The 15,118-nt window shown below is 51.0% G+C and overlaps 1 protein-coding gene across 6 annotated transcripts in view; it reads right to left on the reverse strand.

Moving 5' to 3' along the window:
• Positions 1–4,453: 4,453 nt before the first annotated feature.
• COLQ (collagen like tail subunit of asymmetric acetylcholinesterase) overlaps positions 4,454–15,118 on the reverse strand; it is a 60,311-nt gene continuing 49,646 nt past the window's right edge. For all 6 annotated transcript variants that reach the window (XM_081071311.1, XM_081071312.1, XM_081071309.1 and 3 more), the window contains 5 exons: positions 11,193–11,332; positions 10,108–10,227; positions 9,585–9,705; positions 7,904–8,006; positions 4,454–5,938 (listed from right to left, as the gene is read on the reverse strand). In XM_081071311.1, coding sequence (XP_080927437.1) covers positions 5,869–5,938; positions 7,904–8,006; positions 9,585–9,705; positions 10,108–10,227; positions 11,193–11,332 — 554 coding nt within the window. In that variant the 3' untranslated portion in view covers positions 4,454–5,868. The remainder of the gene's footprint in view (positions 5,939–7,903; positions 8,007–9,584; positions 9,706–10,107; positions 10,228–11,192; positions 11,333–15,118) is intronic.

Here is a 15,118-nt window from a genome sequence, read left to right on the forward strand (position 1 = left end):
TCTGATCAATGCCCACATCTGTCTTGTGTTCGTGGCTCCCCCAATAGACTGTAAAAGACCCTGTTCCTTTTTCATTCTGTGGTGTCTTTCATCTAATGGGTGCTCCAAAAATTGGGATTGAATACAATTACATGTAAAGAGATCTAGGCTAGGAATCCTCTGCTGCTTATTCTGCACTGGCTCCCATTTCCTCAGGTGGAAGGACAGTGAGTGTGGGGAAGTGGTGGTATACATTCGTCACCTGAGAGTTTGATGCTCAAATGTTGCCACTGCAATGACATGTAACAAACCATCCCCAAACTCAATGGCTTAAAATAATAAGCATTTGCTCACAAGTCCAGATTGGCAATGGAAACTGGGCGTGGCTAGACAGTTCTGGTCTTGCTTGGACTCCTTCATATGCCTGGCAGCTGAAGGGTCAGCTGCTCGAGGATGGCCTTAGCCAACACAACTGAGGCAACTCAGGCAGGTCAGCTCCATGTGTCATCCTCTAGCAACCTAGCCTGGGCATATTGTCATGGCAATGGGAGAAGTGCTAGAGTGAAAGAGTAAACACAACTGCCTCTGTCACAATTGCTAACATGTCATTGGCCAAAGCAAGTCACAGGGCCAAGTTCAGAATCAAGGGGTGGGGAAATACACTCCAACAATTGATTGGAGGAGTTGCAAAGTATGTTAGAAAGGTATGGCTACAAGGAGGTATGAAAATTTGGGAAATTTTTGCAATAAATTTACTGTCTCTACATACCCCATGTCTCCACCATGGTTGAGAACCCTGGGCCATATAATCACTAAGGCCTCTCCTCGCTCGGCTTTTCTCCTGGCCAGATAAACATCCCATCAAGAGTTAAGACATTTCTATTCGTGGCTCCTGCAGAGGGCACCAAACCCAAGCCAATGGCTTCTCTAGGCTTGGCACTTCCCTCTTGTATTCATTGCGTGTAGTTTGCTTTCCTCCTAACCCTTTTTAACCTAGAGCAGTATTCTGCTTATCTATTGCTAAGTAACAAACTATTAATGTCCCAAAACTTAGCGGCTTAAAACAACATCCATTTTATCTCATGGAATCGGTTACGAATTAGGACAGAATTTGGGCAATTCTGCTTTTTGTGGCTTCAACTGAGGTCTCTCAGTGGTACTTAGTTGGCAGATGGGCAGGACTGGAAGTCCGGGCTGGTTTCACTCACATGTCTGACACCGTGGATGGCCGGAAGCAGATTCACTTGGGACCATCAACCAGGAGGGCCTATGGCTTCTCTAGCAAGGCAGTCTCAAGGTACTCAGTCTTCTTATGTGATGGCTGCCTTCCCGTAGAATGAGTGTTCTGCGAAGCTGCATGGCCTTTATGACCTAGCCTGGAAGTCACACAGCATCAATTCCACAGTATTCTACTGGTCAAAGCAGTCAAAAGCCCACCTAAATGCAAGAGGAAGGGGTATAGATCCCACCTGTTTAATGGAAGAATATTAAAAAGCCTCCCACCCAAAGTCCCCACTTTTCCTCCCTGTGTTTTTGGTCTAGTCTTCTGCAACTGTCCTCAGATGCGTCATCTCCCTGGAGCAGTGGCTCTTAAAAGGAGGTCCCTGGTCAGCAGCACGAGCATCCCCTAGGACATTGTTAGAAATGCAAACACCAGACCTACTAAATCAGAAACTCTAGAGTGGGACCGAGTAATCCGTTTCAACAAGTACTTCAGGTCACTCTGATGAACCCTAATTGAGAAGCCATGCCTTAGGGAAAAACTCGGTGAGCTTCAAGTAATGATCCATGACTATGATGGCTGCATTCAACCTCCCATCCTAGGTGTGGACATGAGCATAACCCAGGGCAGGGCACGCAGTGGAGTGTGGTACTGTATATGGGTTGGAACATCAAAGACGAGAAAATTCATCATTGCTCTTGAAGAAATTAGAGGCCAAAATAACAAGTGAAAATCTCTTGAGATACTAGGGTGTCTGCAGCAGAATTTCAGTGTTACATGGGCATCTTGGGACAGACACACCGGTCATCCATCCCTCTAATAGGGGCATGGAGGACATATAGGGGTCAAATTGCTTAAGAATCTCCAAACCTCATTATAATGAATGGGCCAACCTATGGCCCAGTGACTGTTTTACTTAAGTTTCTATAAAGGGAGTGGGGTAAGGGGGAACTGAGAGCAGGGAAAATAGTCAATTTCTTCCTTTCGTAAGGTTATTTCTTGTAGACTTGTCTGACTCTAAAAGTCAACTGTCTGGGGCTGAAAATAACTCAGGTGAACCCCTAGAGAGAAAGCCCCTCTGGTAAAGGCATCGTGAGGTTTTTTTTCCTCTATTTCTCAGGGGGGTTGGATGAGGTGTGGTGGGGAGTCCTTCACCCATTACTCTTGTGTGATTTACAACCTTTTGAGAATGGTTGCCGATGAAGATGAGGGAGAATAGACAACACTCCTGGAGCTTCTGAGAGGTAATTGTGGGTTACTTAAGTGGAATAATCTCTTTGGTGACTTGCCAAGGTCCTTGACCTGTGAGCTCCCTGTGACCTCACAAATGGAAGAGCTGAGTTCCATTGTAAATTTAAATGGGTTTACTCCACTACAGGGGAGGGATGGGGCAAACAACTCACGTACAACAGTCTCTGGGCCAAAGGTTGGCATATTAATTAGGAGGTTTGGAGACTTTTAAGCAATTTGACCCATATGTGCCCTCCATGCCTCTCTTATAGTGATGATGACTGGTGTGTGTCCCAAGATGCGCAGAAACTACCATCTTCCCAAAGATTGGTTTCTAAGTATGTACTAGTTACCAAGTTTCCTTCAAAGACCTTACTTTGCTTACAAGTCTGTCACTCAAACAGTTTTGTAGGTGGGTAGAGAAGAGTCCTATGGCCAAACCCCATCCCCACACTTCCCTGGTTCGGGTAGGAGCTTCTGGGCTGGCCTGGAGAACCTTAGCAACAGGTGGATCCTTGGATCAGCTGAGCAGAGGGGCCCGTTACTAGTGAAAGAGTAAAAATAAACCAGTTCAGACAGAGAGAGTACGAGTCAGCCCTGGGGCCAGCCATTCCTGACTGCTGGAGCAGATGCTAATAAAGCCGCCAAGTTAACAGGAAGCCATCTTTCTCCCAAGGTCACCGCTGCTCATGATCACTCTGTTATTTGAGTGAATACTGTTAGCTTTCCAATGACATCCCCAGCCTCCCTCTGTTACTCCTACCACCAGAACAAACATCACTGTAAAACTTGGTGACTAATAGCATGGGCTGTCAAAACTTTGCAGTTTGCAAGCTCACCAGTAAGAACAGAACCTTCTACTCTTACCTGAAAGACCTGAGCTGCGTGAGTCACTTTCACTCAGAGAAGCCGTTTCAATCTTCACCCAAGATACAGAACTTCTGATGGGTGTTCAGGCACAACGTTCCATGGTTTTTCTGAACTCTGTAGTTTTTCTGGGAATCAGGACCTGCGCCCACTTCCCAGTCCAGGCTTGATGTGGACCCCTTTCTACACTGCCTGCGTTGCTCTGCCTGTCCCAACACGGCTGCTTCTGCATTCTACTTCCTCTCCTCCACCCCCAACCCCACCCCTGCCCAAAGCCTCTCGTCATCTTATCTTTCTTGGTTTGATGAGGCGCCCCATTGCTCCTCTGGTGTTTGGTCTCCCCACTACCAGTCAGGAAACCTGATGGTGGTGGTTACAGGTTCACCCTGTGGTATTCACCAAATGGGCTACGGGCAGCAGAGTTTGAGAACCACTGCTCTTTTTCACTGCTCGTCAGTAAAGGCTGAGCGCTGACCTGCTGTTAAAAGTGAACTCATGTAACCAGCCTCAAAGAGGGAAGAAAAATACCCCAGGTCCCCAAAGATGTCATTGATTCGGCCTAAACCACTAAATAATAATGACACAGATAAAATCCAACACTTCCTAAACAGTTTCTAGGTGTCAGAAAATGTAACCATATGATCACTAAAATTCAACACAACCCTGAAATGAGGTACTAGTATTCTCAGTCTATTGATGAGAAAACAGAGACTCAGAGAAGTTAAGCAAATCATGTCGGATAATTAAACAGATTAATACCCTCCAACGTGTGAGACCAGGACAGCGATCCTCTCAGCAAGGCCCACGGCAGCACTGGATCTCCAACCTGCCCTAAACCACACCATAATATTAGGTGGCTGCAAAAGTCACTGCGGTTAAAAGGTTAAAAATGATTGCAAACACCGCAATGACTTTTGCACCAACCTAATACAAGGCTGGGGCGGGCCTGAGTGAGCAAGACTGGGTTTTGTGACCTCGGGCAAGTCCCTCCACGTCTCTGAACCTCAGTTTCCTCCCTTGTCCCCAAGGGAGTGGGACTGCATCCAAATTCTAGACTCCTCTGCAGAGCTGGGAAGAACACTTGAATTCAGACTCCTCATTCCATTCAGCAATGCTGGACACTGGCCCCAAATCCCCAGGGAAGAGGGAGCCACAGCAGGGGAAAAGAACTGCTTTTATTTCTTGATTTCCCACCCGGAGATCCCAGGATGAAGGCGGTGGCTTTCCATGGGAGCAGCATGTCACCCCAGGACTTGCAGTAGAGGCTAAGGAAACCAGCCTGACCAATGTGCCCACCTCTGAAGAACCACCTTCGGGCTGACCCCATCCACTAGAGGCCAGAAGCTCCCGTCTGCTGAGTCCCCAAGACTTAGCCACATGAAATAGCTTTGTGAAAAAGCCCAGGAGTGTCCCTCCACCCATGTGAGGCCTGCTGTGGGGAAGATGTCTTTTGGAAACAAAGCTGAGTCCCACTTGGGAAAGATGGCGATGAAAGGCAGCTCACAGACGTGCAGCACAAGGATCCTGTAGACACGTGGGGCTCAGGCACACGGACACGAGGACCAGGCTACTCACTACGGAGACACAGAGGGAGGTCACCGGGCCCTTGTAGGAGACAGCAGGCAGCCAGGGGCTGGAGCTCAGGACAGAAACTGTCTCTGCCAAAAGTGGTGGGGTCCCAGATGGGGAACCCCACTCAGGGTGGGGTTCTCCTCAGGACTGAGACCAACAGCCTGCCCCGGTGTGGACTCTGCTCCCCCTTTGCCAACAAATCTCCTGAACAAGAAATGCACATGAGGGGCATTCGGGACGCAGAGGTCACAGTGCAGGGAGCCACGAGGGCAAGACAGTGCCTGGGATGGCGAAGAGGAGCTGCCCCTTTGGGGAACACCATGCGGCAGAAGGCCACTGCTCTGCATTCGTCCGCGTGGCAGGCACCCCAACTGGGCCTCTGCCCTCTACCAAGGCAGAGTGAGGGTTTGGTGGCTTTCTCAGTACTTCTTCACAGTTGGGTCTCTTGTTGGGGGACATCCACATGAGGCTGTGCTGGGCTGTGGCCAGTTGCAAGGTCCTTCAGCAGGTCCAGAGCTGGGTCCCCTTCCCTGCGGTGTGGTTCACAGACCCAGCGGCCAGCTGTGCAGGTAAGAACGCCCACGTTTCCAGAGGTTGAGGGGCCGAGAAGCCTGTACCCCAGATGCCCCCAACAGGATGAGAACAAACAGCCCGCAGGTCTACGTGTGTCTTAACAGTAATAAGCCATTCCGCAGCCTGCGTGGGCAACACGCGGGAAGAGAACAGGCACTGTAGGTCGCTACTGGCCCGAAGGGAGCGGTAGGTCACACACAGTCTCCAGGCTGGGCATGTGGAGGTTTTCCAGCACTTTGGATTAAGACAGGATGGTCCTAAGTTCCTCCAGTCGGACTGAGTTAAAAGCAGCAAGAGTTTGTGTATGTTTTGTTGCAGATGGAAACTTCCGGATGGAACTGGACCAGGACGGTGCGAGGTCAGCTTAATGAGGGTGGAGAAGCTGCTGCAGGTACGTGGGACGCAGCCCCCGCCTCCTGGAGCCCTCAGGTGAAGTAGCGGCAGGGTGTGGAGTCAATGTAGCAGTACGGGGTGCACTGCAAGTCCCCGTACGACCTGAGGAGGCATGAGGAGGCAGACACGAGTCAGGGTGGACACCGGGCAGTGGGCAGGAGAGCTCCTGCTGAGCATTCAAGAGAAAGCCATATTCCAAAAGGCCACCTCTGGTGACTTTTGGTCGAATCTCATCAAACAGCAGCCAGTGCTGCCACCTCGCTATGAGCCAAGGGTTCTACAGAGACTGTGGTCATTCTCATCTGGGGTGAGAGACTTGGGCAAGTTGATCTAAGCCTCTGGGGCTTTTCCGCTTGAGCCCAGCGAAGGGATCTGGGTGGAAGAGGTTGGTAACCTTGCTCTTAACACAGCATCTCCGAGAGAATTACCCCCCTCTCAAGGCCTGAACTATTTCCAGCTCTGGCCATTCGCTCCTACTGTACTGATGCCAATGTTTATTGCTGTGCAGTCCAATATGGCAGCCACTGGCCACATGTGGCTACTGAGCTCTTGAAATAAGATTAGTGTTAACTGAAGAATTTGATATTAAATTTTAATTTTAATTAATTTACATTTAAGAGCCATCTGTGGCTGAGGGCTACCATATTGGACAGCAGTCTATCGCTCCGTAAGCCCAAGTACTAATCCCCAGTGTGTCGCGCGGTCTACTCATGTTCAGAAGCATCCCCGAGGCGTCTAGAGTTTAGGAGAGTAACCACAGTGAGCCAGTGGGCAAGCCCTGGGCTCCATGCGATCCGGTACTCCCTGAGTGATTGCAAACACTGTCGTCTCCATGGAGCGATCAAGCAGCTCAGACCTCCCCCCAGCTCTCTGGCAGACGCCTGTTCGGAGCCCTCCTTACCTCAGGGAGGGGGCACATAGATGCACTGGGCCTGGCTCAGCCCAAAATGCTTGGTGTCTTGGGATGACGACAAGTGTGTATGTCCCCTGGCCTGCTTTGATACATTGATATGCATTTGGGAAGTGGGTGTTGAAAAGGCGCCCCCACCCGAGGAGAAAGAGAGGAGGCAATAGACAGGCCTGGAGCCAAGGGCCTGGGTCCAACCTACCAGAGGGAGGACAGGGCTGGAAGCAAAGGCTGGAGAGATTGGACTCCTGAGGGACTCAGGAGGGGTGAAGGGCCAGCGATCCACTCTGGAGTCAAGGCAGAAGCAAGACGTGGACCAGGGGGGAGGGCGGCCTCCCCATTTTCCCTAGGACACTATACAGTTCTGGTTCTGTGAGGATTAGGGGGAATGTGGCATCATTTTACACCTTGAAAGACGTCTAGGAGGCCATATTCTTGGGCATGGAATTGGTGCCGCACAGGGCCAGTAGCCTTCAATTGGGAGACGTCAACGTAGAGGCCAGAACATTAGAGTACTTATGCTGAGCAATGTGAACCCCCACTGAAGAGTCTCAGAAATAACTACAAGAGTCCTTGAAGGGAATACTAAGTTCCTGGAGTTTTCTGGAAGGAGCCGCAAGCCAGTAAAATTAGATATTAAAATTGGTGTGGGCTCACTTGTACCCACAGGCCTGCCCAGGGGTAGAGGGCTGTTCCAGAGAATTCAGGCTATACAGATGCTTAGATTCTTTGAAATGCCCTGATACTTCCACCCTCCCCTGGGCTTCCCTCCCAGGCCCACAGCCCAGAAGGCTGATGTGGTCATGGTAGCCATTGGGGATGGGAGCTGCCCTTCCTCAGCTGTACGGGCAACAGCTGAGCTCAGAAACTGCTGACCCCTCGGGGCCCAGGATGGAGCTGGCGGCCGTGTCTCCCCCAGCTTGTCTTCGGGGGCGTGCAGGCTGTTCTGGGAAGACACATGGGTTATGTGTTTATTGCCTGTCTCCCCTGGGTGAGCAGGGACCATGTGTTGTGTTATTTGTTACCATACCTCAGTTTCTGGAAAGTACCAGGAATATAAGAGGCACTCAAAATTATTTGTGAAGGAAAGGAGAGAGAGGATGGAGGGTGGCTGGGGGGGTGAGGGTGGGGGTCATAACAGCACGTGAGGCCATCCCTACCCGGGGAGATAGGTCTCGCAGGTCAGGTGGCCAAAGTCAGAGCCATCACAGTCCTCCACGCCCTCGTGTCGGTGGCCGTCTCCACAGTATGCCCGGTGACAGCCTGAGGGGACAGGAAGTGCAGCCCTGAGAAGGAGCAAGGGTAGGACAGGCTCGTCAGCCTGGGCTGGGCCCCACTCACTTCAAAGGGCTTTTGCTACTAAGACTGTCTAGTCAAACTGACCTGAAGGATCCACCCAGAGCACGCACTCTTTAAATGGACCTCCATAAAGCTTCACACGCATCCAGGCACTGCGCCCAGTCCCCCAAATCCCACACTGGAGAATAAGGAGGGAGACCCAGGCTCCAGCCGCGAGTCCGAGAGCAGCCACTGGCCTCTCAGAGCCTCGATGTCCTTATCTCCGACCTGGGCCATGGACACCAGCTCCCCTCCCACAGGACCACTGTGGGTTCCCGTGAGGTGAGCGTCAGGACACTGTAAACATTAGGCACGAGCTGTAGCCATGGTGACTCTTGTCTGTTTACAAAGAGCTTCCAGAGAACTCTGTGTCCCTGGGGAGCCAGAGGATCTTCAGTGGGGTCTGTGTTCTCACACAAGGGGAGGGCCTCGGAGTATGAGGGCCTCATTTTCACAGGGCCAGACCCCATTAGTTCCTTCCTGCAGCAGGGACAGAAGGGACTCCAGGCAAGGCCAGCATCCTGGGGCTCCCCATCCCAGGAACCGTCCCAGGAAATGCAGCTACACAGGGAGAATCAGCAGCTTCGCACGCCCCGCACCACCCCTGGGCATGTCTTCCTCACCGCACTGTCCCCCTTCCCTTCCCCGGAGCTTCCTCCAGGCAAGCAACTCGACGTTGCGTCTCCACATCCCAGCCCTGAGTGGAGCCTGGCTCCTCGTGGCAGGGGCTCAGACACAATTCAGTGAAGGGATGTTGCACCCTCACTATACCCAGACAATCCACGCACACGTTAGTTCACAGAATCGCTAAAGATTTGAGCACTCGGTAGTGTCGTGTCTACTTTTCAGTCGGGAAAAGTGAGGCTTGGAGCTGTACCTTGCTGAGTAGCCTCCTCTCTGAGCTGAGGGTGAGTTGATGGTTCTCAGTGCCCACATTTGAACTCTAAAGTCCATGCTTTCCACCTCACCTTCTGCTTTTGTCACTTGATTTTTTTAAATAAAAGGCAGAGCAAACCGTCTCATGCTGGGCTGCCTGCCCATCTTGGTAACATCCTGCAGGCCTGAAGGCAGCTCTGGCCAGCCCACTGCCCCTAAAACGGGCTTCGTTACTAGGGCTCAGTCTGGTAAAAGTGAGTCCTGATTCAAATTCTTGGCGTCTCCCTTTTGCCTTTCACTCCTGCATTACCCTTATCTTTTGACAAAGAATGTGGATAGGAATATGGGTTTTGCCAAGAAGCAGGATTCAGGAAACAGGGAGGGCCTGGTGGCTTCTCTGGGGGCAAGAGCTTTGACACCAAGCCTCCCGACATACCTGGATGGCGGTTGAACTTAACACTGGGCCTGAATGGGGAGGGTCGGCCCCACAACGGCCCGTGTACACCCCCTCTGGCTCTAGAATTGCCCCAAACCACCACCGCTGGTGTCCAGGGCTTGCCCTGACCCCCCAGCAGCACCCCAATGGCAGTTCAAGCTTCAGGCCCTCCTAGGCTGGGCCCCACTCACTGATGCAGTCGTCACCCTCATCATAGTTCCCATCGTCACACTCCTCCCCGGGCTGCAGGACCCCATCCCCACAGGAGCCGCGGTGGTCTGCGGTGTAGTCCACGGGATAGAAAGGAGTCAGCTGGCCAAAGAAACACACCATAGTTACACGGGGGACAGAGGCTCTGAGTCCAGTGGGGCACCGCCAGGTGGCAGCCCCCGGCTTCTTCCTGAGTGGGAAAGGCGTTCCTTTCCCGTGGCCCAAAGCTCAGCAGTTGGCAGGAAGGCTGGGCCTGATGGAGCTGGTAGCCTGGCAGCGCAGGGATGTGAGAACATCTGGGTCCTTGGCTCAGAGAAGAGCTTTTATTTGGGGAGCAGCTCAGGGAGAGTGGCTCAGAAACAGCTCAAAGAAGGGTGCTCAGGCCTTCTGCAGAAACAGACTGCCAAAAGCTCTGCCCCGGATCTCACTGTTGGCCTTCCCTACCTCTAATGATGTGTTCCCTTTCTTGGGTGGAGTATGTCCTGAGTGCCCGCCTCCAAGTACCTGGATGGGGAGCCAGCCAAGGCTGTCCTTGAAATACAGAGATCTCTGGTCTCTGCGGAAGGCAATGGCATTTTGGGTGCTCAGCCTGTCAAGCTCCTCCTGGTTGTTGACCACAAAAATCTGCCAGAGAACAAATATACCGGTGAGGCTTCCCAAAAACACTTCTGCAGGGGGCGGGGGAGGGGAGGCTGGAGGGGATACAGATGCGCTCTCCTTGGGCTGGTGAGCGATGGGAAGCAGGGCTTGCTCGTTCCTCCTAAGGTGGGGAGGAGCGTCTGGATTCCCGCACCTTTTCCATCCAGTTCCTAATGTCTGAATTTGCGGTAAAACTACGCCCATAATTTAAAATTCTTAAACATTTAACATGTTCCCAAGACTTCAGTAAAAAAGGTGATGTCATCTAAGCAAGTAATTCAACATCTAGAAACGTTTGTTAACAAAATTCTTATACTCAGAGATGGTTGTTACAGTGCTATCTACATTAGTGCAAAGCTTGGCAGCACCCTACAAATATCTGACCAGAGGGCACTGGTTAAATAAATCGCAGTACAACCTCAGGATGGATGGATGATTATGCATCGATTCCAATGATGTTTATGATGAATTGATGACCCCGCTTTACTTTAAAATAATCCAAAGTAGGTTGGGAAGTAGTAAGTAGGCATAAAGAGGAAACAAGATTGTCCTGAGTTGATAATTACTGAATTTGGGTATAGGGTACGTGGAGGTCCATTACACTCTTTGTTTTGCTTTTGTATTTATTTGAAATGTTCATTTGTTTGCTTGTTTGTTTGTTTGTTTGTTTGTTTGTTTAAAAAGACAAAGGTAACACTCCGAAATTGACCCACAATCACATGGACAATTTGGGTTTCTTCTTTTGATTCCCCCCCCTTATTTTCCAATTTCTTATGAGTATGTACCCAATAAATGGTAGAAATACGTTTTACTAATACATATATATACACATCCATACACACATAAACACATATATACATACAAAATAAGATTTCTATCACAAAGCCCGAGAAGATCAGATGAGAGGTCCTGATGGATAACGCCCCAGATTCCGCCCAGAAGAACCTTACCGCAGGAACTCGCAGGGAGCTGGGCCCATACGCAGATTCCCCGTAAGAAGGGTTATTCACATTCATGGGGGTTCCACAAAGACATCTTCCTGGAGGCCCGGGAAATCCTCTTTCCCCTTTGGGTCCCATTACAAGTTGTCCTAGGAAGCAACAGACTTCTGTGTTACTAGAGCCAAGGAAGAGAAAACCAAACAGCCCAGGGAGATGTGAGCAACCGCAACAGAAGGAAGTCCACAGCATTTCCGGGCAGGCCTGGGGGAGAGGTGCAAAGAGATGCTTTTGATCCAAGATGTGGAGGAAGTGCTAGTCTCCGTGCGTCCCTCAACCATGCTGAGTGTGGCAACACCTTTCCCAACCCTCTTTCACCCTTTCCTGTCTCTATCCTTTAGAAACTAGACAGACAGACAGGCATTCGACTTCCCAGACTCCACTGCATCTGGAGGAGACCCTGTGCTACAGTGTGGGCCAATACCAGGTCTGTGGTGGGAGAAGAATGGGCGTTTGGGAAAGTCTATCCTGGTAAGGGAGAAACATAGCTGGGGGGAGACACAGCTTCCCCCTTCTTCCTGCCTTGAAGACCGACAAGACGTCTGGTGCTGCAGCAGCCATACTGCAAACGAGAAGTAACAAAGATGAGGAGAGAAGCTAATACGAGGGAGAAACCAGGGGCTGATGGGGCCTGGAGCCCTGATAGTGACACTTAGAGGCTGAATCAAAGCAGTTCACTATCCACCTCTGGATTTCCTTACTGTAGACCGTTATCAATAGGGAACTTCTCACAGATGAACAAATTGCGAACTGATAACTGTTATTGTTTCTTAGTCATTTTATATTGTTCTGAGTGTGTTTCTTGGATTTCTTCTGGAAGAAAATGGACATTCAAACATGCCCAGCCCACTTGTTCTCCCTGGTACTAAGAGAAGAGTGTCCTGAAAAGACATGATCAGGAAATGTACTCCCTGCCATGTGGGAGACTATCTAGGGTAGTGATTCTCACCCTGATTTCTAAAGGCACTAATACCCACCCAGGCCACACCCCAGACCAATTCCATCAAGACTGCTGAGAATCGAACCCAGGCAACTGAACATTTAAAAAATCTCAAGATGATTCCAGTCTGTACCCAGGTTGAGAACAGCTGGCGTGTGGATATGGTTTTTGCACAAGCCATTCCCCCACCTGATCGTTCTCCCTTTCATTCTCCACCCCTCCCTCCCCAGGTGCCTCCTAGCTCACTTCTGATCTGGGTTCAAACATCACTTCCTCAGGGAAGCCTTTTTCAATCCTCACACTCCCTCATGTTCTCCTCAGATACAATTTCATAGTTCTGTATGTCTTTACTTCAAGGCACTTCTCTGTGATTCTATATATTGTGAGGTTATCCGATCTCCTTCCACCCCCGCTCCATGGGCTGTAAGCTCCACAAGGGCAGCGTTGATGCCTGTTTTCATTCACCAGGACTTGACACACAGTAGGGGCACAGTATGTGTTTGATGATTGAATGAATGAATGAATGCAGGCTAACTGGAAAGAAAAGGCCTTGAGGAAAGGCTAGAACTCCTACTCTGGTTGGCAGAGAAGTGCTAGAGCAAGAGCCATCCAACTGGAAGCCAGGAAAGATGGAGACGGAAAAATGAAGTAAGTACCTCTTCTCTTGGGAAAATAAGGGGGAGTCTGAAGACCAGCCAGTCATTGGTTTCAGGCTGTAAAATATCAAGGGCAGCCAGCAACTGGGGGCACAGTTTGCAGATCCCAGAAGGGCAAGAAATAAAATGAGGCCGGGGAAGAAGTCTGGTCAGGACGCTAGGGAAGCAGCTGCAGCTGGAGGAGGAGCTCCCAGTGGGAAGACCCCCGCACCCTGAGCCTTTGTAAGGCAGTGGACAGATATGTCCAAGATCAGAATGCTGCCAGCCTGAGGAGAAGGGAGGCTTGCCAACATCTTATACCAAGTGTTGGCTCTTTGTTCTAACAGGAAATATGAACACGATCCCGTGGGAGGAGCTCCAGCCTTGTGTTCTGATATTTTCAGCAGCGCCCAGAGAGACAGAGACTCCACCAGCCCAAGAATACTCTGGGCAAGTAAGCACCTGGGAAATGGAGGTGGGACTGCTCCGTAACAAAGGACACGAGAGTGGCATCGGAGCAGCCTTCCAGCAGGCTCTGTGACCCCAACAAGTCCTCCAGAACCGTGGCCTCAGAGAGAGATCCAGGACTTTGTCCCATTCTCCAGCTAATTTGTGCTGAGGCCGAGACTTGAATTCATGTTTGACTTAACACTATGCCGTTCGAAAGACAGACATCCAAGAACATTGATGCTCTCAGGAAGCTGGCAATTCCCAGGTACCACACTGATTCACTTATACCTTGTCTGGGTGCAGGAAAGACTCAGTCAAATTCGTAATTTGGTTATTGCAAATTACATCCTGCAGACATTTTGCCTTTACTCCCTCCCTCGCCCCCAGCCCCTCATACGCTAACATGGGTAATAAAAAGCTCCTAACATCGCCTCCTCCCCAGCACCATCTCACCCCACAGCACTAGGCACCAGCACCAGAGGTAGCCTCCCGATAAGACAAGACAACAGGATGTGGCAGGGAGCCTGCTTCCTGCCACCACTGCAATTTCCCTGTCCCTTCCTCCCAGCTGTCGGAGGGCATCTGTTGCCCGGGCATCTGAGCATCTGAGGGCATCTGAGCCTGCTTCCTGCCAGGCTGCACTGAAGGGCACAGCAACCCGAACTTCCCCACCTCGGCCTCTCGGAGCTGGTCCAGTGGGCCTGGCCTGTCCACCGTCCCTGCAGCCAGAGGACCCACCCTCTATCTTTGCCCAGAGAACTTCCCATCTCCATTGGCTGCTGTGGTGGGAGAAATTCGAGAGGGGAATCTGGGAGAAGGCAGAGGGGCTGTCACCTCCAGCGACCACTTGGCCCCTGCAGAGGCTACAAAGGCTGAGTGGGAAGGTCTTGGACCCAGGAGTCACAGACTAATTTGGGACCAGGCAGCCACTAATCAGTCTGTGACCTTGGAGAAGTCACTTCTCTCTGAGGCTCAAAGGTCTTATCTATAAAGGGAGGGTTGGATTAATCCGGGAGAGTTTAATCTGTGGTCCACAGAGCCCGAAGATATCTCAAGATGGATTTGGGGCAGGGTTTCTGGAACCCTGGGAAGTAGTATACAGAATCTTGGGTCGACTTTTTTTTTCCCCTGACAGTGAGACTTTCATCAGACTCTCAAAGGTAGTCTCAGGAATCATTCTGGAGGCCTATTGCAACTCTTGATGATTATTCAACTGGTCCCAGGTACAGGGAGGTCTCTTTTAAACTCTTCCCTCCCCTTCTCTCCTTAACCCCCAAAAATCTCTTCCAAAGAGCAGGATTACTACCCCATTTTCTTTGGCCTCCTCACTCTGGGAGGTCCCCAGAAAGGAAATGATTCAAAGGAGGGCACAGGGAGTGGATATCAGTGCAGAGATAGCCAGCATCCTGCTCGCCTGTTGTGCCATACACGGGACAGACTGAGAGCCAAAGCAGCCCCGTGAACACCTGCACGGACCAGCCCCGCCCATCCCATCTGCCAGGTGCCACGGGGATGGAAAGCTGACTCAGCCAAGACCCTGCCTCAAGGACTTGCCATCTAGAGATAAAATGAAACATATCCGCTATGGCTCCCAGTGGAGGGGCCACAGCAGAGAGGCAATGTGTGACTCGGGTCCCAGCAGGAGGAGACCCGTCTATTAGGGACCAAGGAAGCTCTTCCTGAAGAGAGGGCTTTGAAGGAAGGAGAGGATTTTGTCGGGTGGACCAGAGGATGACAGGAATGCCATTTTAGACAACATGGACCCAGAGGGAATGTGCTCCAGCTCTGCAGAGAGCAGGGCATTCGCTGGAAGGCATAGGCCAATAAGGCTGGGACCTGGCAGAGGATGGGGA

This window comes from Rhinolophus hipposideros (assembly GCF_964194185.1).
Source record: "Rhinolophus hipposideros genome assembly, chromosome: 14".
Lineage (NCBI taxonomy): Eukaryota > Metazoa > Chordata > Mammalia > Chiroptera > Rhinolophidae > Rhinolophus > Rhinolophus hipposideros.